The 23,696-nt window shown below is 56.7% G+C and overlaps 2 protein-coding genes and 1 long non-coding RNA gene across 7 annotated transcripts in view; 1 reads left to right on the top strand and 2 right to left on the bottom strand.

Annotated features, from left to right (window-relative positions):
* CDC42EP2 (CDC42 effector protein 2) overlaps positions 1-23,696 on the bottom strand; it is a 111,196-nt gene that overhangs the window by 31,525 nt on the left and 55,975 nt on the right. The gene's annotated exons all lie outside the window — the stretch shown is intronic.
* FRMD8 (FERM domain containing 8) lies at positions 360-22,850 on the bottom strand. Of its 5 annotated transcripts, none has more exons than XM_033416429.2 (12): positions 22,689-22,850; positions 22,300-22,384; positions 21,125-21,289; positions 18,323-18,424; positions 17,920-17,978; positions 17,624-17,790; positions 14,931-15,155; positions 12,474-12,597; positions 11,411-11,554; positions 6,449-6,490; positions 4,750-4,954; positions 360-2,109 (listed from the first exon to the last, which is right to left on the bottom strand). In XM_033416429.2, exons 2-12 carry the CDS (start codon positions 22,382-22,384, stop codon positions 1,991-1,993), a joined length of 1,437 nt encoding a protein of 478 aa, XP_033272320.2. In that variant the 5' UTR covers positions 22,689-22,850; the 3' UTR covers positions 360-1,990. The 5 variants fall into 5 exon arrangements, with proteins under 5 accessions (XP_033272320.2, XP_033272317.2, XP_033272324.2 ...); XM_033416426.2 differs by having other exon boundaries at positions 21,125-21,292; XM_033416433.2 differs by lacking the exon at positions 21,125-21,289.
* The window catches only part of LOC125965126 (uncharacterized), a 30,644-nt gene continuing 14,387 nt past the window's right edge, over positions 7,440-23,696 (top strand). Inside the window, exon 1 of the long non-coding RNA XR_007478665.1 lies at positions 7,440-7,794. This is a non-coding gene — a long non-coding RNA (uncharacterized LOC125965126). The remainder of the gene's footprint in view (positions 7,795-23,696) is intronic.

The raw sequence follows: 23,696 nt of genomic DNA on the forward strand, positions 1-23,696 counted from the left end.
GGTGCGAGCTGACGGCACAGTGTCCAGCAGGCCAGGCCAATTAGGCTCACTGGACAAGGACAAAGCATCTGCCTGCCCACTGCCAGCTCCTTGTTCCCCTGCTCCCTGCGGAGCTGTCACCTTGGTTCCCACCATGAACCCCAAAAGCCTCCTTGGACCTTCCCACCCTGGGAGTCCCTCACCAACCGCTGAGACTAAAAAGCTTTACTCTGGGTTCTCCACCTGCGTCTAGCTTGGCAAGCCCAGCGGGCTGCATCCCTTCATGCATATTCGATGAAAAGCAAATACACAGCCTATAATTAACTCCCAGGCTGTAATTAACACACTCTCATTATTTCACACCATAAACCACCCCAAAATTTGCTGGAAATTGATTTTATTATTGATAAGTCACATGATACGAAAGGATAAGAATATTCGAAGGACACTTAGTAAGATACTGCTTTGCCCGAAAGGGCAGGCAGGAAAAGTTAAGGTACAGTGGATGCTAAGAAAATAGGAAAAAGAGGCTGAAGAGTCAAAACAAGTAGTTTGTGTGTACACCTCCCCCCCCCCCCCCGCCAGGCCCCTCAACCCATCAGGTAAGAATGCACCTGGCATCAGAACAGAGAGCTGGGAGCCGGGGAGGGGCTCCAGGAGGAGAGATGAGGTGTCCTACGGCTAGGACGTTGCAAAGGACTGGAGACGCCTATGTACTGACAGATAACAGTCCCTACGGCTGAAAGGCAAGCCACCTCGAAACATCTGGAGTCCTCAAGAGTCACCAAAGAGAGCAGGAGGTGACCGGAAATCCGGAGACAAGAGGCTCACATTTCCTCTCCCACATTCTCCCCGGGGAAGGGAAGACAAAGCAAAGCCTGTGCTGAGCTGGGACTGCCTCAAGTCCCAGGAAGCGCTCATGAAAGCCAGGGACCTACCACGGAGGAGCCCGAGGGCTGGGAGGCCCTCCCCGAGGCCAGCTCATCTGGGGGAAGGCAGGCAGGTGTGGGAAGAGCCATGCCCAGGCCACATCCAGCCTACGTACAAGGTCCTCAGGAAGAAGGAGACCACTCCCGTCCTGGGGTTTCCCGTGCATGGGCCGGCCCCCTGGCTCAGGCTGGGTGAAACCACAGCGCCATCCTGGAAGGAGCGCCAGTGGCTCTGAGGCCGGTGGCAGCATCCTTGTGAGTTGCCCAAGTTCACAGGCTTCATGGAACCAAAGCAGACAAAGAAAGATCAAAACAAAAACCTGAAGCCCAAGGGGGTTTGGGAGCTCCTCCGGGTGTGGACCGTGGGTCCAGTGGACTTGCTGGTCCACAGGACAGCCAGCTCCCAGCACAGTGGCATCACCGAAGATGAGCAAGCACACTTTCCTTCTGGTCAGAGTGTCTCCTGCCCGCAAAAGAGGCCTGAGTGAGGGGCGCAGGGGCCATCCAGTTTCATCCAGCCGGGGAGGGCTTGGTGGGGGCCTCACCTTCGCTGTTCCTGCTGTGTTTCAGTCCAGGGAGGCCCCCTGCCCTCTCCCCGCAGGGCCACGTCCCAGCCTGGTGGTGTGGGCTGGAATGCAGCAGAAGGAATGCAGGGATGTGGTCACCAAAGTCCAGGGGAAAGACCAAAGACACATAGTACGCTCAAGTGTCCTGAGCCCTATTCCTCCTCCAGTGGGGACACCTGCCTCCAGCGGGGACTTCAGGGCAGGGGATACTGTCCGTTTTGAGAGGGGCACAAAGGCGAGTCCCTGGGTGGGAGGGGGCGGCCGGGGCCTGGTCAGATTGGTCCTGAGACTGCAGCGGGGCCCAGCGTCCGGAGGGAGGGCAGGCAGGCTGCAGGAGGGATCCTGCGGCTGCCCCCAGCTGGCTCTGCACAGCGCAGCCCGGGCAGCGTCCCGGGTACAGAAGTGACTTGTCCACACGCTGAGGCTGCCCTCCTCCCAGCGCTCCCCCTCAGGTAGCATGATGCTGGGCCACGCCCGGGGGCTGCCCCTGCGCCCTCCCACCAGGCACCGCGGCCCTCAGCCCTGCTCCAGGCTCTCGGTGGGCTGCACCACAGCGTAGCTCCCCTGGCCCAGGGAGAGTTGCCGGCTGAAGAAGGACGTGCTGCGCTTTGGTTTCACCCGCTTGATCTGCTCACCTGTCAGGGAGCAAGAGGGACACGCTGAGGGGAGGGGGCCCAGCCCCAGGGGAGCCCCTTCTGGAGCCTGTTCAGGATGAGCTCTCCTCTTCACTCCTGCCGGCTTTGAGCCTCAGCCCCACCCCAGCTCTCCCACCAGCGACAGGACACGTGGAGTGGGTGGCCAGCCTCCAAATCAGAGGCCACAAGGGTTTGCATTTGATGCTGGGCCTGCTGTGCTGTCTAAACCTGTTCAAGAAGAGACCAGAGAGGTATACAAACTTCCAGCTGTAAGTCACAGGAATGTAATATATAGCATATGGAATATGGTCAATAATATTGTAATAACTCTGTATGGTGACAGATGGTAACTAGACTTATGATCATTTTGTAACATATAAAAATACTGAATCACTATGTTTGTCAAAATCACTATATATATCACAATATATAATATATTGTATGTCAACTATAATTCAATTACAAAAAAAGAAGAAGAAGAAGAAGAAAAAAAGAACAGGCCAAAACCACAAAATACCTATAACATATACTACTGGCTGAAGGTAACCCTCAATGAGATAAAAAGACCTCTTTTTCTTTGGCCTCACTGCGAGGCTTGCGGGATCTTAGTTCCCCGACCACGGCCCCGGCAGTGGAAGCCTGGAGTCCTAACCACTGGGCCGCCAGGGGAGTCCCTAAAAAGACTTCTTAAAAGTTAAAAATTTCAAGCCAGGTGATCAAGGTTAATATCAACAGTCATAAATCATGTTGATAAGGTACCTTTGATATGATGTAGTAAAAATGGCATGTTACCTCTGTGATCTTCCTCCCCCAAACCCATAACCCCATCTAATAATGAGAAAATCGTAAGAGAAATTCCAATAAAGGGGCATCCTACGATATCCCTGACAAGTACGCCTCGAGACTGTCAAGGTCATCAAAAAACAAGGAAAGTCTGAGTAACTTGTCACAGCCAAGAGGAGCCTAAGGAGACTAGACAACCAAATGTAGGGTGGTGTCCTGGATGGAACCCTGGGACTGAAAAAGGACGTTAGGTTAAAACTAAGGACTTTAGTTAATAATACTGCATCATATCGGTTCATTAATTCTGACAAATACACCATATTAACATAAGACGTTAATTTAAAAACTCAAGCCACAAAAGAAAAACAGGCAACAGAAATGAACAGCAACGCAGGAAGAAACTGTACGTGATCAAGCGTGTAGAAACGATGCCACTTCACCAGCATCCAAACCCTAACTCCAGTGAGTTCTCCGCCCCTCAGGATGATAACACCCATCGTGGGTGAGGGTGGGGAAGGCAGGTGCCTCCTTTCCTCCTGGGACAGGCACAGTGAGCACACACTTTGACCCAGCAACCCCATTTCTAGGAATTTATCCTGAGGAAACAGTTCAGATTCCAGGTAAGGATTTGGCTACAGGTATGTTGTTTGTAGTAGCTGAGAACTAGAAATACAGTCAGCCCTAGGACAATGCCAACCCTCTGCGCAGTCGAAAATCTGGGTATAACTTACAGTTGGCCCTTCATATACCCGTGGTTCCTCCTTATCCACCGATTCAACCAACCACGGATTGTGCAGAACTACAGTATTTACTACTGAAAAAGACCCGCGTGTAAGTGGATCCGCGCAGCACAAACCGGTGTTGTTCAAGGGTCAACTGTAACTATGATGTCCAGCAACAGGGGATGGCGGGGGAAGGGGCTGAGCTCACTAGGAGAGGAAGACAGCAACTGTGGTAACAAGTGTGTCAGAGAAAAATTATAAATTATTTTGCTTTTTCCGATGATAAAAATGACATGCTTGTAAAAATTTAAATGCCAGAACGAAGCACGAAGAAAAAAGGAAAGTTACAGCAGCTGATGGCTGCAAAGGGGTCTCTCCCTCCTTGTGCATGTGGACGCTGTCTCGCATGCTAATGAGCACCTAGTACTCGTGCCTGATTTTCTCCTAGTACCTGATTTTTTCTACTCAGTGCTATTTTGTGAACATCTTGTCATTTGAAAACCAAAAAAAACCCCTTTTTATTTTGGAATAATTCTAGACTTACAGAAAAGTTGCAAAGATAATACATAGAGTGCTTGCATATCCTCATAAGCCTCTCCTGTGTTAGCACGGTCCGGCTGTTACCACGGTCTGTGTCATAGATAAGAACATTGGTACAGCTTTATCAACTAAGCGGCAAACCTGTGGATTTCACCTGTTCTTCCACAATGTCCGCTGTCTGTTCTGGGACTCGATCCAAGACACCACAGTGCACTAGGGTACGTATGGCATCTTTACCAGCTGCACTGATCCCACAGGGTGTGGGCCCATCGTTCCTGTACCCACACCTTTAATAACAGACACTGGTAGTTTCTACTTTTTCACATCTGGACACGTCTGCGGACGCAGCAGTGAGAAGGGACGGAGAAGGGCTCTTACTGCCGGAGCCCCAGAGGCCTCAGATTCCCTGTCGCAGAGCTCAGACGATGGGACACCTGTGCCCAGCCTGCCCCCCACGCCCCAAGCCAGGTCCTGCTGCTGGAGGCTAACTCACCGGGTCTGGAATTGCTCCCCACCTCCTTACCCTCCAGAGCTCCCCATGGCGTGCGTGTGCACGCGCGTAGGTACATGTGTACACCGCGAGGGGGTCACTCACCCTCCTCCACGTAGTCGATGGTGGAGAGATGCTGGATCCGGCTGCACACCACGCTGCCCTGCCTCCGCAGCTGGGGGTGTTGAGTGGGGGGTGGTGAGGAGCCAGGGGCCGAGGCCGGGCCGGCCGCGCTCTCCTGAGGGGTGGCGGGCTCCGCGGCCTGGCTCAGCTCGATGCAGTACTCGATGAGGCTGCTCATCAGCTCGGCCTGGGGAGGAGAGGGGGCCGGCGTGAGGCCTGGCGGGGGGAGCCCTGGCCCAGGCCCACCTCTCCCTACCTGCTGCAGAGCCAGATGAACCGAACCCACAGCCCCCTGCCCTCTGGTGGGGGAGGCAATGAGGAAACCAACACCCTTTACGCAAGGAGAAGGAAGGGGGTGCGCTCTGTGGGCCAGGGGCAGGGGAGGCCTCCCATGTGGGGGGGACTTCAGGGGTCAGAGATGGGCTGGGAAAGAAGGAACACTCTAGTTAGAAGGCGCAGGTCGGGAGGGAGGAGGGGGGCAGGGCTCTCTGGGCACGTGCGTTTGCTGAGAGAAGAACCCGCAGCCAAGGAGAAGGCGGTGGTGAGGTCACCGGGCGGGGAAAGCGGCTCCTCTGGGCACGTTCTTCTAAAGTGACGTCTTCTCAACAGACTGGAAACGTTACGCATGTTGACATAAAAGGTGATGTGACCAGATGTCAGCGGGCACGGTCTGGGCACCATATGGTGGGGATGGCAGGGGATCGCAGACCCACAGACAGAAAGCTGCCAGCAGGTGGTGTCGCTTAGGCAGCATGTGTTTATGAAGTGTCACCCCGCTGCAGGCGGCAGGACACAGCAGGGACTGAGGTGGACAGATGCCTGCCGCGTGTCCTAAGAAGAGAACCCGCTGGGGAGCAGGGTCAGAGGCCAAGGGGGCAGCTGGTGCCCAGCTGCCCGATGGGGTGGCCCGAGGCCTCCCCAGAGCCACACAAGCTGCCCTGCGCAGGGGGAGCAGGGCAGGGAACCATGCACAGGCGGGTCCGGGCTCCACACCGGCCTCCTCGCCTCCCTGAGGGAACTGCGCTGAGCTGAGAGGGGCGCTGGGCAGCGGGCAGCCGGTGGGGACAGGCCCTGAGCCCTCTGAGTTTCTCTAACACCGCTTGATGCTCCTGAGGTTCGGGGACGCTGCCGTTATACCTCAGCCACATCCGACAGAATGAAATATCCACTCGGGATACAACTCAGCAAACTAGAAATGGACGGGAACTTCCTTAACCTGACGACAGGCGTCTATGAAAAACACACAGCTAACACCACACCTACTCAGAGCAAGACGGAATGCTTGGGCTTCCCTGGTGGCGCAGTGGTTAAGAATCCGCCTGCTGATGCAGGGGACGCGGGTTCGAGCCCTGGTCTGGGAAGGTCCCACATGCCGCAGGCCCGTGCGCCAGAACTGCTGAGCCTGTGCTCTAGAGCTCGCGCGTCACAGCTGCTGAACCTGCGTGCCACAACTACTGAAGCCCGCACGCTTGGAGCCCATGCTCCGCAACAAGAGAAGCCACCACAATGAGAAGCACACACACCACAACTAAGAGTAACCCCCGCTCGCCGCAACTAGAGAAAGCCCGCAAGCAGCAACAAAGACCCAACACAGCCAAAAATAAATAAATAAATTTATAAAAAAAAAAAAAGACTGAATGCTTTCCCCTCAAGTCAAGGATGTCTGCTCACACCTACTCACCACTGTAACGGGGGTCCGAGGCAGTGCTATCAGCCAAGACAACTGAGAGGCATACAGACTGGAAAGTTAGAATACAACTGTCCCTGTTCATAGACAATGTAACTGTCCACACAGAAAATCACAAAGAATCTGCAAAAAAGATACTAGAAATAGTGAGTGAGTTCAACAGGGTTACAGGATAAAAGGATATATGGTAACAGAATCAGCTGCATTTCTATACACAATGAATAACTGGAAATTGAAATTAAAAATAGTACCATCGGGCTTCCCTGGTGGCGCAGTGGTTGAGAACCCGCCTGCTGATGCAGGGGACACGGGTTCGTGCCCCGGTCCGGGAAGATCCCACGTGCCGCGGAGCGGCTGGGCCCGTGAGCCGTGGCCGCTGAGCCTGCACGTCCGGAGCCTGTGCTCCGCAATGGGAGAGGCCACAACAGTGGGAGGGCTGCGTACCGCAAAAAAAAAAAAAAAAAATAGTACCATCTCTGGTAGCACCAAAAAAGGGGGAGGGGGAGATAAATCTAATAAAAGATGCACAAGACTTGTATGCTGAAAACCATAAAATGTTAGTGAAAGAAATCAAAGACAAATAAATGGAGATATAAAATAAATGGACTGGAAGATTTAAGAACATCTTTTTAAAAGACATTTTTTAGGAAAAAACATCAAGTTATAGACTGAAAGAAGACATCTGCAAAATATATATCAGATAAGGGACTGGTAGGCAGAATATATAATGAACTCTTACAACTTGGTAAGAAAACAACCCAATTTAAAAAATGGATAAAGGAGGGCTTCCCTGGTGGCACAGTGGTTGAGAGTCCGCCTGCCGATGCAGGGGACACGGGTTCGTGCCCCGGTCCGGGAAGATCCCACATGCCGCAGAGCGGCTGGTCCCGTGAGCCATGGCCGCTGAGCCTGCGCGTCCGGAGCCTGTGCTCCGCAACGGGAGAGGCCACAGCAGTGAGAGGCCCCGCGTACCGCAAAAAAAAAAAAGAAAAAAAAAAAAAAATGGATAAAGGAAAAAAAAAATGGACAAAGGGAATCCTCTTGCACTGTTGGTGGGAATGTAAATTGATACAGCCACTACGGAGAACAGTTTGGAAGTTCCTTAAAAAACTACCATACAACCCAGCAATCCCACGACTGGGCATATACCCTGAGAAAACCATAATGCAAAAAGAGTCATGTACCACAATGTTCATTGCAGCTCTATTTACAATAGCCAGGACATGGAAACAACCTAAGTGTCCAACGACAGCTGAATGGATAAAGAAGATGTGGCACATATATACAATGGAATATTACCCAGCCATAAAAAGAAACGAAATTGAGCTATTTGTAGTGAGGTGGATGGACCTAGAGTCTGTTATACAGAGTGAAGTAAGTCAGAAAGAGAAAAACAATTACCGTATGCTAACACATATATATGGAATCTAAAAACAACAACAACAAAAAATTGGTTATGAAGAACCTAGGGGCAGGACAGGAATAAGGATGCAGACATAGAGAATGGACTTGAGGACACGGGGAGGGGGAAGGGTAAGCTGGGACAAAGTGAGAGAGTGGCATGGACATACATACACTACCAAACGTAAAACAGATAGCTCGTGGGAAGCAGCCACATAGCACAGGGAGATCAGCTCAGTGCTTTGTGACCACCTAGAGGGGTGGGATAGGGAGGGTGGGAGTGAGACGCAAGAGGGAGGAGATATGGGGATATGTGTGTATGTATAGCTGATTCACTTTGTTGTAGAGCAGAAACTGGCACACCATTGTGAAGCAATTATACTCCAACAAAGATGTTAGAAAAAAAAAAGTAAAAAAAAAAAAAAAATGGACAAATGATTTGACCAGACATTCCATCAAAGAAGACCTATGGATAGCAAATGAACACACGGATGGATGGTCAACATCATTAGTCATTATGAAAATGCAAATTAAAACCACAATGACTTATCACTACCATACAGTTATTAGAATGGCAAACAAACAAAAACCGACCACACCAAGTGCTGGGCAAGGATGCGGAGCTACTGGAACTCTCAGACATTGCTGGTGGGATAACAAAATGGTACAGTCACTTTGGAAAACCATTTGGTAGTTTCTAGTAAAGCTGATTATATGTTTATCACACAGTCCAGTAATCCCATTCCTAGGTATTTATGCAAGAGAAATGAAGGCTTACGCCCACACAGTAGCCTGTACTCAAATGTTCAGAGCAGCTTTATTCACAAAAGCCCCAAACAGGAAACAACCCAAACAAGTGGGTGAAGAGCTGACCTGCATCCATACAACGGAATACTATTCAACAATCAGCAGGAACGAACCGCTACACCACGAAATGTGGACGAATCTCAGGAGCATGAAGCTTAGTGAAAGAGGCCAGGCTCAAAAGGCTGCATACAGTATAGATACTGTAGGGCTGGACCACTATTTGTTTATCTATCTACCAGTTGACAGACGTTTATGTTGTTTCCAATTCTTTGGTTATGACAAACGAAGCTGCTATGAATGTCTTAGTATAAGTCTCGTGTGGACATATATCTCCATTTCTCCTGGGTAACTATGATGCATGTGTTTATGACATTCTGGAGAAAGCTGAACTCTAGGGATAGCTAAGGGGAGCTGTCAAGTAGCAGGTGAAGAGGTGAGTCTTAAATCAGAAGCAAAATGCACAAAACAATTAAAAAAAAAAAAAGCACAACCCCAAAGAAAAATTGGCAAAAGACCTCAATGAACAGGGTATCCAGATGGTGGATACACACATAAAAGATGCTCAACCTCATTAGTGTGTGTGTGTGTGTGTGTGTGTGTGTGTGTGTGTGTGTGTTGTCAATTAAAACCACATGGAGATTTGGGGGTGATGGAAATAATGCCAATTAAAATATGGGCAAAAGACGTGAATAGACGTCTCCCCTCTAGAAAGATACACAGATGTATTTAAGCACCTCCATAGCTTGCCTGTGGTGGCAGTGGTTACAAGGGTGTGTGAACGTGTTAAAACTCACGTTTATTGTAAATTATACCTCAATAAAGTGACTAAATAATAAAGGAAGAAAACACAAGGAGATACCCCTCCTCACCCACCAGACTGGCTGAACGTTCAAAATGACAATACTAACTACTGCCGCAGCCAGCAGCCAGCCACCGTGGGTGAACGCCGAGCACAGCACCTGCCTGTGACCCAGCCTGTCGGCTCCTGGGCGCGTACCTGGACGCGCACACAGAGGACATGTGCAACACTGACCACGCAGCACTGTCTGCAACAGTCCCGAACTGGGACCCAAGTGCCCGTCCGCTATGGTATGGAAAAGTCAACAGCAACAAATTCACATGTGGGAACACCCGAGAGCCGCATGAAAGACCAAAGCACTGCCACCTGCAGTGGGGACGAGGATGGAGCTCACAGACGCAGGGCTGAGCGCAAGACACCGGGCAGAACAGAACACACTGTGGGAACCCACTGCCCTAAGGCTCAAAACCAGGCAGAATGACTCTGGGGTGACACAAGTCAGGATGCGGAGGTCCCTTGGTGGGGGCAAGGCTGGGAGGGGGCTCAAGGGGTCTTTCTTAATCTGAAAGGTGTTACATGGGTTTCTTTGGGGAAATTTGTTGAGATTAAGAGCTGGGGGGCTTCCCTTGTGGTGCAGTGGTTAAGAATCCACCTGCCAATGCAGGGGACACGGGTTCGAGCCCTGGTCCAGGAAGATCCCACATGCCGAGGAGCAACTAAGCCTGTGTGCCACAACTACTAAGCCTGTGCTCTAAAGCCCGTGAGCCACAACTACTGAGCCCACGTGCCACAACTACTGAAGCCCACGCGCCTAGAGCCCGTGCTCAACAAGAGAAGCCACCGCAATGAGAAGCCCGCGCACGGCAACGGAGAGTAGCCCCCTCTTGTCACATCTAAAGAAAGCCCGTGCACAGCAACCAGGACCCAACGCAGCCAAAAATAAATAAATAGATTTATATATTAAAAAAAAAAAGAACTGGGCACTTTTCTACATGTATATTATAATTCAATAAAATGTTTACTTAAAAAAGAACTCTACGGAATTCCTTGGCGGTCCAGTGGTTAGGACTCCGCGCTTCCACTGCAGGGGGCATGGGTTTGATCCCTGATCGGGGAACTAAGAGTGATGTAGAAAATGTGATGTCATCAGCATAAAGGTTGGGACGGCCGAGTGTTCAAAGACGAGAGAGGGAAGAGCTAGGACAGGGAGAGAACTCCCTTGCGAGGCCCTGGAAAGGAGGCCCAGCAGGGGAGACAGGGGGAGAAGGGCAGGAGGTGGGAGGGGCCCGTAAGGCCCAGGAGGGGAGCCTGCAGGAGCAAGAGCAGGCACCGGGTATCGGGTGTAGCAGGGCAGAGGCTGCTGGGGTTGGAGCAGTGGGTGCAGCGGTGGGAAGGAAGGCGTAGAGGGAGCAACGGGAGAAGCCTGGCTGTGGCGGGCCCCCAGGAGGGGGCACGTGCTTTCACAGGAGTCCCTGGAGCCCGTCTCTGTGCTTGGGGCGGAGAGCAAGGAGGCCCTGAGTCCTGGAAGGGCTCTCCTGGAGAAACCAGGGTGGGAGGGGAAGGGGCAGGGATGAAGGTTTGGCTGGGAAGACCAGGTGCCCAATGGATGAAAGTGAAACAAAGGCAAAGAGGGGTCTTAGCCATTCCATGCCTGCTCGTCACCTGAGAGCCCCGCTCACGGGGGGCTCAAGGACCGAGGGAGCCAGTGCGGGCTGGTCACACAGTACCGGGCAGCCCTCCACCAACCACTGCCCCACCACCTGGCCAGGCCTTCCGAACCCGCAAGGGTGGTCCCAGTCAGCAGGAGCCGCCCCCCTGGTCCCCAGGCCCTCAGCAGCCCTCTCACCTCCTTGCCACCCAGCCTGGAGCCTCCAATAGTCTGGGACCCCCTGAGCACACCCTCCCCGACCCCCATCCCCACCCCCGGTGCAGGTAACACCCACCACTACCTGCTTGGAGTAGATCTTGAGGAGCTTGTTGACCGGTGTGCCCTCATTGTCCCCGTCGAACTCCAGCCACAGGACAGACTCCTCCTCCTCGGGCGAGGTGTGGTCCCACGACAGCTCCTGGAAGCGCAGGCCCAGCAGGACATGCTGGCCAGCGGGAGACACAGAGCTTGGACTCCTTTGGGCAGAGGCCTGCTCCCCTGCCCCATCCCACGCGGGCATCACCAGGAGGATACACCTGGCCAGGCGATTTACCTCCAAGGCTGAGCCTAAATTCAGGTGTCAGTTTCTCTCAGGAGAAGAAGCCCCGCTTCCATCAGACCCTCAAAGGAGGCTGTGGTCCAGGGAGGATGAGACCCCCTAAACCACGCACTTCTCATCAGTGGGTCAAGCTCCTGACAGCTGGGGTAGTGACTCGGGGGAAGGAAGGTGGGGAGGGGAGGCCTTTCCCCTGCGATCAGCTGGTTAGCATCTCAGCAGGAGGCCAGATGTGGGCCCGGCATGTTGGGGCACAGATGCCCAGGAAGGGCTGGGATCCCTCTCTGGGGACAACCAGAAGTCTCCCCCAAACTTCTCTGCTGGCTTAGCAGGGACCCCTGTCCAGGTGCAGAGAGGCCCACAGGGCAGGCTGCCGACACCACCTCCTACACAGGCAGCCGAGACAACCAGCACCAAATGCGGGAAGGAGGGCCCCCAGTCCCGCAGGAGAAGCTCCCAGGGCTTCTTTGGAAAACCACCAGCTAGTCTCCAGCCACTGGCCAGGCAGAGCAGCCAGGCCCTACCAGACTCTCCACCTGTCTCCAGCTGCAGCCTCCCCCTGTCCACGCCACCGCCCTGCCTAGCAGGCTGGGCAGGAGAGCTGACCCACAGCAGACCCAGGGAAGCCCCCGGGATGACAGAGGAAGCCCCAGGGACATCTGAGGGAAGGAGGCCAGACAGGCCGCCCACCTGCTCCCAGGCCAACCAGAAGCCCAAGGGAACCAGGAAGGCCTGGGTAATGACCCCACTCCCTTCCTCTCCAGTGAGGTCCCCACTCCAGGTCCCACCCTGAAGGAGCAGCAGGTACCTTCTCCCTGCTGTCAATGACATGCACGCCCTCCAGACTGATGGCCACAGACACTGGCTTTTGCCCTCCCCGGTGCAAGAAGCCCTGGGCTGGCCTGTCAATCTCGCCGTGGAAGAAGGCAGACCTGGGGAGGGAAGGTGGGGTTAGGCTGTCCCCTCCGGCAGCGAGAACAGATGGCCCAGGGTCCGGGTTCACCCACCAGGGAATGCTCTGGCCAGCCCCTGTCCCAGGCACCTGAGAAGCTTAAGCTGTTCGGGTGACGGAAGTTAAATGGAAACCCACCCCAGGGGAGGGAGAAACTGAGGGGGCGGCGAGAAGGAGGCTTCATGGAGGTGGTGGCATCTGAGCTCATCAGGTAGGAGGAGGAACTGGCTGGCACAGCGAAGGGTGGGCACTGCAGGCAGAGGGTAGAGCATGAACCCGGGTGTGGGACAGAGCAAGTTACGTTCAGGGAACAGCCAGGAGCCCAAGGGCTCAGGGTCTGCAGGCTGTGGTTGCTGGAGGCTGGGAGAGCCCCGCTGCCCACCGTCCCCCAGGGGCTGCCCAGGCAGAGAAGCAGCTTCAGGACTCGACACCAAGAAAGGGAAAGGGCGCATCAACCTTAGGACACCCACCCGCTGAGCTGTCCCTCCTCCATCCTGCCCTGCCACGGCCTCTTCCTCTCCTCTGGCTGCCCTGGGCCTTCGCCCACACGCCCCCTCAGCCCTGGCTAAGCCAGAGCCCTAGTTAAATCCTGCAGCCCCGGGCTTCTCTGATGGCACAGTGGTTAAGAATCCGCCTGCCAATGCAGGGGACACAGGTTCGAGCCCTGGTCCGGGAAGATCCCACATGCCGCTGAGCAACTAAGCCTACGTGCCGCAACTACTGAGCCTGCGCTCTAGAGCCCGCGAGCCACAACTACTGAGCCTGCGTGCTGCAACTATTGAAGCCCACGTGCCTAGAGCCCGTGCTCTGCAACAAGAGAAACCACTGCAATGAGAAGCCCGTGCACCTCAATGAAGAGCAGCCCACGCTCGCTGCAACTAGAGAAAGCCCGTGCGCAGCAACGGAGACCCAACCCAGCCAAAAATAATAAAAAAACAAAATAAATTTATATATATAAAAAAAAATCCTGCAGCCCCGAGGACAGGACTGGAGACAAGCACGCTCTACCTTCAGTTCCAAGAGCACGGCCCGGTGCTCCCACTCCAGGAAGACTCCCACAGGCTCGCTTCAGGGCTGGGACTCCTAATCCGCTGAGGAAACTGAAGCAACCCAAACAGCGGCCACATGCATCTCGCTCACCATAAAAGCTAAAGACCTTTTGCCGCCCCACACCCACAATGCTGCTCCGCCTCTGGGCTCCATCTCACAGCGCAGCTCCTGAGGAGCTGGTTACACTCACTGATTCTTTTTCTCATTGTCCTCCACCCACTGCTACCCCCAAGATGCTGGAGCCAAGGTCAACTATCAGCCACTCGGGACCTGTTGAACTTGACCTTGAAGCAGCAGCACCTGAGGCTTGGTCACTCCCTCCTCCTCAACACCTCCTTTCGCCGCGCTGGTGCAGACCCTCCCGCCTTGCTGGCCGGGCTCCTTCTCTGTCTGGTCCACACTCACTTGCTGGGGCTCCTGGTTTCAAACAGCACCTGCATGCTGATGACTCACCCATTACCCAAGTCTAGACTCAGAAACCCAAATGCCCGCTAGGATCGCCACCTGGGTCGCTGGAGAGCATCTCAAAATCAACACATTCAAGGACAAGCCCCCGAACTTCCCTGACCTGCCCCCCGCCACACACCATCCTGTCTCAGCTGATGACAAGGCCACCCTGCAGCTGTTCAGGCAGAAACCTGGAGTCCTCTCTGCCTGCTCTCCTTCACCTCCTGTACTGCACATCTTGCAAATTCCTTCAACTCCACCCTCAACGTCTCTGGAATCTGGCCGCGTCTCCCCTCCTGTGGTACCACCGTGCGGCCTGAGCCACAGTACCCTGTGGAGTACGGCCACTGTCCTCACGGGCCGTCCAGCTGCTCCCTTGCCCCCCTGTAGTCTGTTCTCGGCTTCTACTGCTTGCTGTCTCTCTCGCCACTAGAACGGCCTCTTCACGGGCAGGGACGGCGGTCTCTTTTGTTTACTGAGGTCTCCAGCACCTAGAGGGTGCGGGCACACAGTAGGCACACAAGAGCTATTGGCTAGACGTGCCTGCATGAATGAGATCTGGCTGAGGGGGAGGTGGGCAGGTCCATGGACCACGTGGCTGCGGCAGGAGGAAGGAGAGGACCTGTCCGGTGTCCTAGCCCGTGATGGGGAAGGCGGAGGACGAGTGTCCAGCCTGGGACCCGCGGGGCCCCAGGTGCTGGCATCCGGACACACCTCGCGTGAGGACAGAGCTCAGCGGGAACGGAGATGGGCTCACGGGCCGTGAGGGAGGGACAGTGGGCCTGGGGCTGTGGCCGCGGCCAGGGAGCCGCTCACCCGTAGAAGGGCAGCTCGTGGCACTTGAGGAGGTAGGCGCGGTAGTGGGGGCTGAGGGAGGCCTCATGCTCGCTCTCGCTGCCGGCTACCTCCTTCACCCTGCGGTAGGCGTTCAGCAGGCCCTGCTCGCCAGTTCCGGCCTTGGTCCCACGGCCCCGGAGGGCAGCAAAGAGCCCGTGGCCCCGCTTACAGAGGTGGGCAGGGAGGAAGGAGTCCAGCTTCTCCCTGTGAAGGAAGGAAAACAGGGCCCAGCATGAGGGCGGCTCCATGCCTGCGGGCTGGGGAGGCGCCGAGGCTCCCAGGGCGTGGGGAGGGCAGGGGGCACCCTGCACACGGACCCCCGGAGAGCCCACTGCCGAGAACCCTGCAGCATGAGAGGCCTGAAGGAGAAGTCAGGAGACCGGGATGAGAGCTGAAACCAGGCCCACCCCAGAAGCAGACTGTGGCCAGAGGAAGGTTTCAGTTTCTAAACTGGTGATTTTGCAACCAAGAAGTGGTCCTAGAGATATCAATGTTCTGTTCTGCCAAATAGGGAGATAAAAAAACCACCAACCTACAACTCATCAGCACAGGTTCATGAAGGAAAGGGCATTTTCAATCACACACACAGAGTCGGGAAGCATCCTGGCGTGACGGCACCGTTCTTCCCCCTCAGGCAGCCCCCTGACTCTGGCCAGGCACTGGCCCTTCCAGGTGGACTGCAGCCAGGGCCCAGCCTACGAGCAGTGAGCGCCCTCTCCAAGTCTACGTCTCCACGTTTAAATAAGGACACAGATCCCTACTCACATGGACGGGTGCTGGCAGGCGCCTGGCATGTGGTGGGTGCCAAACAAATATGGCCGAGGTTGTCACTGTCACCGAAGAGGGGAGGGGTCCCCGCAGGGGCTTCTGGAGGACCAGCACCCCGGGCCATGGGAAGGGATGGCTGGCCCTGCAGCAGGGCTGACGCAAGGAAGGACCCTGATGCCCAGAGAGGCCCAACTGCAGGGCAGCATGAGGAGGGGTATCCAGGGGGCTGCCCCCACTTCTCAGGGCTGCCGTAGGCATCTTCATCATCTGTCCCCCAACATCCCTGCTTCCAGCCACAGCGCCCACTCGTCATTGGAAATCCCGCCTTCCCACTGTCAGTGCACAGCATCTGTGCAGGCTCATGGCAGGTCCTAAGGGAGGATCTGGGCCTCAGCCAATCAGCACTCTGGCCACTCTGTCTCCTTTGGGTGGACGTGGGCCCAGTCACCAGATGAGTCTTAGAACTCTGGTCACGTGAGGGATGAGGTCTCTCCTTGCCAACGTGCAACTATTGTGGCCACCTGGCCACCACGAGACAAGAGCCTGTCTGACTGAGAGCTGGCCCAGAGGACACAGGGCTGGGCGAGGAGAGTGAGGACAGGATCTGTGGGTTGGGGGTACCCAACTGGAGCCCCTGCACCTCAATCACCCCAGACCCGTCCATTTCTTGACAAAGTCCCTCAAGTCCAAATAGTCTGAGCTGGATTCGCTGTCACTTGCAATAGGACCAGACATGCCCATCACGAGAGCCAGGATTTCTACGGCTGCCAGCCTCCAGCCAGCTCAGCTGGGATCACTCAGGCTCCACTGAGCCCAGGGTAGCCCCTGCTGGGCCCCGACACAGGGCCCTGTCTCTGTGCATCCTCCCCCCGCAACACAACTGCACCCTGAAGGGCTGGTGTGGGTTAGAGCCCTGGGTCTAGGACAGGCTGTGTTCAAAGTTCATCTTCAGGGCTTCACTGGTGGCGCAGTGGTTAAGAATCCGCCTGCCAATGCAAGGGACATGGGTTCGAGCCCTGGTCCGGGAAGATCCCACATGCCGCAGAGCAGCGGAGCCTGTGTGCCACAACTACTGACCCTGCGCTCTAGAGCCCATGAGCCACAACTACTGAGCCCATGTGCCACAACTACTGAAGCCCACGCGCCTTATAGCCAGCGCTCTGCAATGAGAAGCCCGCACACCACAAGGAAGAGTAGCCCCCGCTTGCCGCAAGTAGAGAAAGCCTGCGCGCAGCAACGAAGACCCAATGTAGCCAAAAATAAATAAAATAAGTAAGTTTGTTTTAAAAATTAAAAAAAAAGACTACATAACTGTTACCAGTTTAAAAAAAAAAAAAGTTCATCTTCTTTGGAAATATCTCTAAACCTTAAGATCACTGTCCACGGAGCTCAGAGACAGCCTGGTCTGCTTCCAGGGTAGCTCAATCGTCACGATCCCAGGCCCTGCCAATTCACACAGCAAAGAGCACGGCTTCTAGAGAGACGGGTAGGAAGCACAGAGCCGGCATACTGGAACGTCCGGGATATGGGGCCTCGTCCCTGGAGCTCGAGACTAAGTGAGACTATCACTGACAACTGGGACTCAGTATTTGGCCACACCCTGGCTGCGACCCCCAAAAAAGAACAAGCCCAACTCCCCCTGACCTCACACGGAGGCCGGGCTCCACCCTCACACACCTCTGGGGGTCCTCTCACGGACGTCACTTCCCCCGTCTCCCACTGCCCAGGCCCCTCAGCCCAGAGCAGACAAGGAAAAGGAGGTTCAGAGAGGTGGGGTGACTCACCCAAGGTCACACAGCGTCAGGGCCTCCTGACTCCAGGACCTGGCAAGACCACTGGTAACCAGGATTCCTAGGTCACCCTCCCCACCTCGGGCCCCTGCCTCAGGTCATGCTGGCCCTCACCTCAGGGCACAGGCAGTGGGCTGGCCAGGCTGGTAGGGCCCGAGCTGCACGCGGCACACCAGGGCGCCCAGGGCCTCGCAGTCCTCCACGTCGCATGGGTACCGAGCGGCCAGCACGTTGCCCTTGGCCTCCTCGTAGAGCAGCCGCAGGACCTCCTTGTCATGGATCTGCAGGCCGGTGTGGCAGGGAGGGGTGGCTCAGCTGGGAGGGGCACCAGTGTCCAGGGGTCAGGACAAGGGGAGGCTGGACACAGGGCGCCAGACCTGGGTGGTACCGCCTGGGAATCCCTGCCTCACCTGGAGCTCCCGCCGTTTGGGGAAGAACACGTTCCTCCGGAACTGCAGGGAAGGCTCATCTGGGGAGAGAGGAGGGGGTCACCGGCTGGCCGCCCCACGCAGCCAGCTCTGCCCTCTCCCCGACTGGCCCAGTCTCCATTCCCCAAGCCTCCTCCACCGCCACTCAGAAAACCCCCGGGCTGTCCAGCGATAGGGGGCGTGGCTTATCGCAAGCTGCTCACTGTGCCCCCAGCCCACCCCTCCTGGGCTCCTCTAAGGGATCCCTCCCTCCTCTGGGGGAGATGCCGGCCCTGCCTCTCAGCCAGGGCAGCTCCACCTGCCAGGGGAGGCCTGGCTGGGCCCGGGGTCCGTGCTCCAGACCCCGGTGGGCCCGAGACAGGGACGCACAGGCAGCAGCACTGACCCATGGCCACGTCATCGTCCGGAGCGTCGGTGAATCGCAGCAGCAGTTCCTGCCACTGGCGGCCCAGCTTGTAGGGCTGGTGCTTGGGCTTCAGCTGCACCTCTGCAGGACGAGAGGGGAAGCGGCCATGAAGCCCTGACCAGTGCGACTGCCACCCACTAACAACAACAATGCAACGATGACGCAGTCATGACCAATATTAACTGAAGTAGGCACGAAGTGTCCAGAACCATTTCAAGTGGTTAAAGGCAACTGCCCTGCAATAACCCTACCCTCATTTCATCCAATGAAAATGAGGCTCAGAGAAGAAAAATGAGGCTCAGAGAAGTTAAGGTGCTTGTCCAAAGTCACACAACAGGGACTTCCCTGGCAGTCCAGCGGTTAAGACTCCGCACTTCCACTGCAGGGGGCGTGGGCTCGATCCCTGGTCTGGGAATTAAGATCCCGCATGCAGTGTGGCTCAGCCAAAGAAACAAAAAGAAACCCAAACAAACAAAAAAAACAAAGCCACACAGCAATGAGAGGGGATCAGGTTCCAGGCAGAGTCAGCCTCTGACTGTTCCCTACTGTGCCCAGGATGGGCTGGAGCTGAGAGGCTGTGGCAGACGGAAGGTGCTGGGGCCGGTGGTACAGATGGCTCCAGCACCGCCGTTAGGAAGCAGAGCCCAAAGCTGGTAACTGAGGCCCAAAGGGCCAAGGGGCTGTTCTCCCCTGCTCCTGGCCCTGCCTGGGCCTCTGCCCCGCCAGCCTCCACCCCAGCAACTCCCCCGGGGGCTCTGGGCTCCAGCTGATTGTCCATCCTGCAAGCTCCCTGCCTCAACGCCATGCCACCCAGCTGCCGCCAGAATCAGCGGCTCCACCAGGAAGCACTCCTGGCAACTTGCTCCTGGCAAGCCTTCCCGGCACACTTCAGACCGTGAGTCCCCTGAGGGCAGGGACACTTTCACTCCTGTTCCTCACCGGACCCCTAGCATCTAGCTCTCTGCCCAGTGCGAGATTGTGGGCGGGCTGCTCTGCACATACTTGTGAGACGAATGAGGTGAGTGGCTAGCTGGGACCCCGGGACACTGTCCACGGTCCCCAGCCAGCCTCACCCCGAGCCCCAGCAGCTCAGAGGACTCCCGTTATCAGAAGAGGACTGCGCTGACCCTGCCGTCCCACGCTTCCAGATGGGGCCTTCCTGCCTGGGGGCTGTCACCCCAACGAGACTGACAGTCCCTGGAGCCCTGTTCCATGCAGAGTGACAATGGCATGCAGAAGGTCAAACCCTCCCAAACATCCACCTTGAAGGGCGGCTCCAGCAGACAGCACCCCGTCCCTGGGGCATATGTCACCCACTCCGGGCGTGGTGTGGGACCAACAGCTCTGAGGGCCCGAGTCAAAGCTGAAGTGGCCTTTCAGCCTTCCTGAACCCAGCCTGGGAACAAAGTGGGCGCTGACTCTGTGCTGGGGCCTCTGGGATGGGGCGGTGCCCCAGGGTGACCCACGGGCCACACAGGCAGCCCATTCATGTTCCGGTGAAGGGGGAGCAGGAATGCGATGACGAGGGAGTGGGGGAGGAAGTGAGCTGCCCCACTGCAGGGACAGGGAGCCTGAGGTAGGGCAGGGGCCCCATGAAACCACCCCCAGCTTTGCAGAGACACGAGCCAAGGGGCCCGCGGTCCTGACCAACAGCCAGAAGGGTGAAGGAGGGGCAGCTGAGCTGGGTGGGGAGCAGCGGAAAGAGACGGATCAGCAGGAAGAGGGTGGGCGAGAGCAGTAGCTGGGCAGGAAGCTCCCACTAGAGGGTGGGGGTGGGGAGACAGGCACTCCGTCTCCGACCATGTGGGCATACCCTCCCTCCAGGGCACAGGCACAAACTCCTAGGGGCCCAGGGACCAGGCACACCCTTCTTGCCCCTGTTCCTCTACAAGGGAGGGGAATGAGTGCAGAAAACATGCCTGGTCCCGGCACCAGCTGGGGCATCCTCTCCTGGCCCCTCTCCTGACCAAGCCAGCAGGCTAGAAGCCCTATTCTGAGGCCCCAGGGAGCTCCCCATCCCCCCCCCACCTCATGTCACCCAGGCCTGCGGGCTGGAGGGCTCCCACTGCCCTCACTCCCGCTCCACCCGACCGCCTTGGGATCTCAACCTGAAAGGGCAGGACAGGGTGATCACGGGCCAGAAACCAGGCAAGGCTGGAGGCCCCCTGCAGAGAAGCTGGGTTCCCACTCATCCTCCCCACCCTCAGGAAAAGTCCCATCCTCAGGGGTGGCTGCTTCCTGGGCCGGGTCCCACCTTCCTCCCTGCCTCCACGGAGCAGGATGCAGCTCAGGGAGGCTGGCTGGGGGCCACCCAGGCTTCCATTCTGATCTTGGTCCCACCACTCACTGGTCCCATGGCTCCAAACCTCAATTCTTCATCTGCGTGACCAGGCTGGGCCATGAGGATAAGGTGAAACTCTGCTTGCAAAATGCCAGCTCAGGCTGTGGCACAGACCACGTGCTCGGTGAACACGCGCCCCCTCCCTCCCTGTCCGCCACCCCCACTCCTCCTGATGTGCAGGCTCCAGCAGCACTGAGGCTGAGGGGTAGGCTTGGCCCCTCCTCTGCCTCCAGCACGAAGAAAACAGAGGCGGGGGCAGAGGAGCCAGGCCACCTCTCAGGGCTCTGGGTCCTGAAAGCCACGGCCAGCTCCAGGACACAAACACGTCCCACCTTCCCCCGATGTATAGCGGCCAGAGGTTCCAGAAGCTGCCCCTTCCTTCCCCACTGGTCAGCGCCCTTCCAGCCCTTCCCCCTGGGCTTCTCACTGCCAACTCTTACCCAGCAGAGGGGAGACAAGCCAGAGCGCAAAGGCATCCAGGGCAACATCCGGGAGCTGCAGGACCTCACGGACGGCCTGATGCAGCTCGTGGGCAGTGAGGGAGGGCAGGTTCTCCACGGCCAGGGGCACCATTGTGTCATCCGCCAGGTACACCAGCACGTCGGCTGCTGCGATGGAGGCCAGGCAGGGTCAGCTGGGCCCACTGCCCAGGCATGCCAACCAGGCACCCTCCACTCCCCGCTCTGGGGCTGCAGCCCCCACCCTGCAACCCTTGGGGTGACCAAGGTTACATTCCAGAGGCAGAGCCCCGGCATCCCCTAAGGACCCCGTGAAGAGTGCTGTCTGTTAGGACTTACTGAAGACCCTCAAACCACCCAGAAACCCAGCAATTCCAGCCCAGGGACCAGCCTAGACCCACCCTAACCCCCAGAAGTTCAAAATTAGGGCTGCTGCACCCACACACACTCCCCTGGCAGCCCCAAGGACTCTGGTGTGCTTCTCCCCCGAAGGAGAACATTCTACAGGTGGGACTGAGGCAGAGATAGATTGAACCCATCCTGAGGTTACAGCAGTTAGTAAATCAAGCAGGGAGGGAGAGAGCTATCATCCTTAAGCAAATCACTATCTCCCTCTGGCCCAAGCTAACATGGGGACAGAGGATTCTCAAGGCCACCCCAGGGTAAAGCCAGTTCCAGCGCTCAGCTTCCTTGGGACTCTTTAAGACTCAGGACTCAACACGATGGCCTTTCAGTGTTAAACAGAAGTACAATCCAAAAAGTTGAGTGTCCCCTTGTGACAGCCTGTGGGATGCCTATTTAGAGCCTGGAGCCAAAAGGAGACCCTTGAAAGAGCAGCCAGATTCAATTCTCCATCACTGGAACCACAGGTACCATGAAAAAGCACTCAGCTTCGAGGCCAATATACTCGGGGTTCCAATCCTGCCTGGCCTCTGGCTAGTTGACCGATTTCAGAAAGTCAGTGTGTCAAATGCCTCAGGTGCAAAGTATAGCTAATACCTGACTGACTTGTCACTTTTCCTCACCTCAACAGACCTTATTTGTTAATTAATAAATAAGATTCTCTTCACTGAAAGAGATGACAAGCCAGGGCCACTTCCTCAGGGCTGGGGCCCTAGGAGGGTACAGCGGGGAGAAGACTGGGGACAGGGACCCACCTCGGGCTCCCACGGAGGACACGCTGCTTCGATGGGACCGATCAGCGGGGCCGGGTTGCCCAGCATTGCCTTCTGTTCCGTCCATCTGCAGAGGGAAAGAGAAAAAGCAGCTAGTGGAGAGTCCGGAGCCCTTCAAGCTCTCACTGAGTAAGGAAGGGGTCCCGAACTGATCTACGAAGGTGAACAACCAGGGCTGGAGGCACTGGTGTGCTGACTAGCGCGGTCAGGGGTGGGAGTCCTCAGCCAACTGGAGGTCGGGGCAGGTGGAAGGGGTCGGGGCCGTGGTGGTCAGAAGACGGGTCAAGTTCGGTTCGCCGGGGTGCCCAGGCACGGCACGGCGCACCCCCGTCCGGGGCGGGGGCCCGTGCAGGGCGTCGCCGCTCTCTCACCTTGCAGGGATGCAGAGCCCACCGCCTCAGTCCAGGTTCCTGCCCTGACCCCGGCCGCCAGCTGCTGCCCCGGCCTCACCGCCGGCCGGCACTCTGAATCCCACTTTGGCTCCAGCTCCCGGGGCTGCTACGCGGAAGCAGAGGCGGAGGAAGCGCCGCACACGGCCCCGCCTCTCCGGCCCGCAGGAGCCAATCGGAGCTCGGGGCCGCCGCGCACGCGCCCTGCCTGCCGCCCACGCGCTCACGCCCCTCGCCGGCTCGCGCCTATTCCGGCGTCACGCCTCCAGCTTCTTGTGCCTGCGTTGCGAAAGTTCCTCGCCACCTACTCGAGTGACTGGAGGGCCAGTGGCCCACACAAACAAGGGTCCCGTCTCTTGGCCGCTAACAGGGTGTGGCGAAGGTTCAAGGAAATCGGGAATGGGGGCGCGAGCTCTGGCGCTCAAACGCGTGTGACTTTGGGCCGGTCCCCTCACCTGTAAAAGGGAGATGCTTCGTGGTTGCGTATCATGGAGCCACACTGTGCTGGGCGTTGGGTAAAGGTGACGCAAGCCGCCGCCTCTACTGCAGCGCCTCGAGGCCGTGAGGGGTGGTAGGCTCTCCGCGGTGGTCAGGGGACAGGGTCCCTGTCCCCGCTCGTCCTGGACAAGCCCCTTCACCTCCGGACCTCAGTTTCCTCTGTAAAATGAAGAGGTTGTACTCGATGACCTCCAGAGGTCCTCAAATTACATGTCAGAAATCCAGGCTGGGCACACCTGTTATTCCAGGGAGCAGTCACATGAGCCTTCACTATCTTGGACACACAGCCTGGGACACCTTGCGTCGTTCGCAGGCTGGGAGAGGCATTGGGGCCCCGAAGAAGCAGGTGTGAAACCACTTATCCCCAGGCTCATGTCACTAACATGTATGTCCTGGCAAGGCCAGCATGTGTGTGCCTGAGGTGTAGAGGTGCCTCAGAGAGAGAAACAGGCCCATACGGCGCCTTCCTAAGCCAGAGTAGCCAGAGGTTGC

Source organism: Orcinus orca, chromosome 8 (genome assembly GCF_937001465.1).
Source record: "Orcinus orca chromosome 8, mOrcOrc1.1, whole genome shotgun sequence".
NCBI lineage: Eukaryota > Metazoa > Chordata > Mammalia > Artiodactyla > Delphinidae > Orcinus > Orcinus orca.

Bases quoted from the DNA above. Each gene is read 5' to 3' on its own strand.
- FRMD8 (XM_033416426.2), bottom strand. From the start codon at position 22,384: ATGGACGGAACAGAAGGCAATGCTGGGCAACCCGGCCCCGCTGATCGG. The intron at 15,156-17,623 runs GTGAGGGCCAGC...CTTCCTTCACAG, and splicing joins CCCACTGCCTGTGCCCTGAG to GGAGAAGCTGGACTCCTTCC. The intron at 6,491-11,410 runs GTAGTGGTGGGT...TATGCCTCTCAG, and splicing joins TCAAGATCTACTCCAAGCAG to TTGTCTTGGCTGATAGCACT.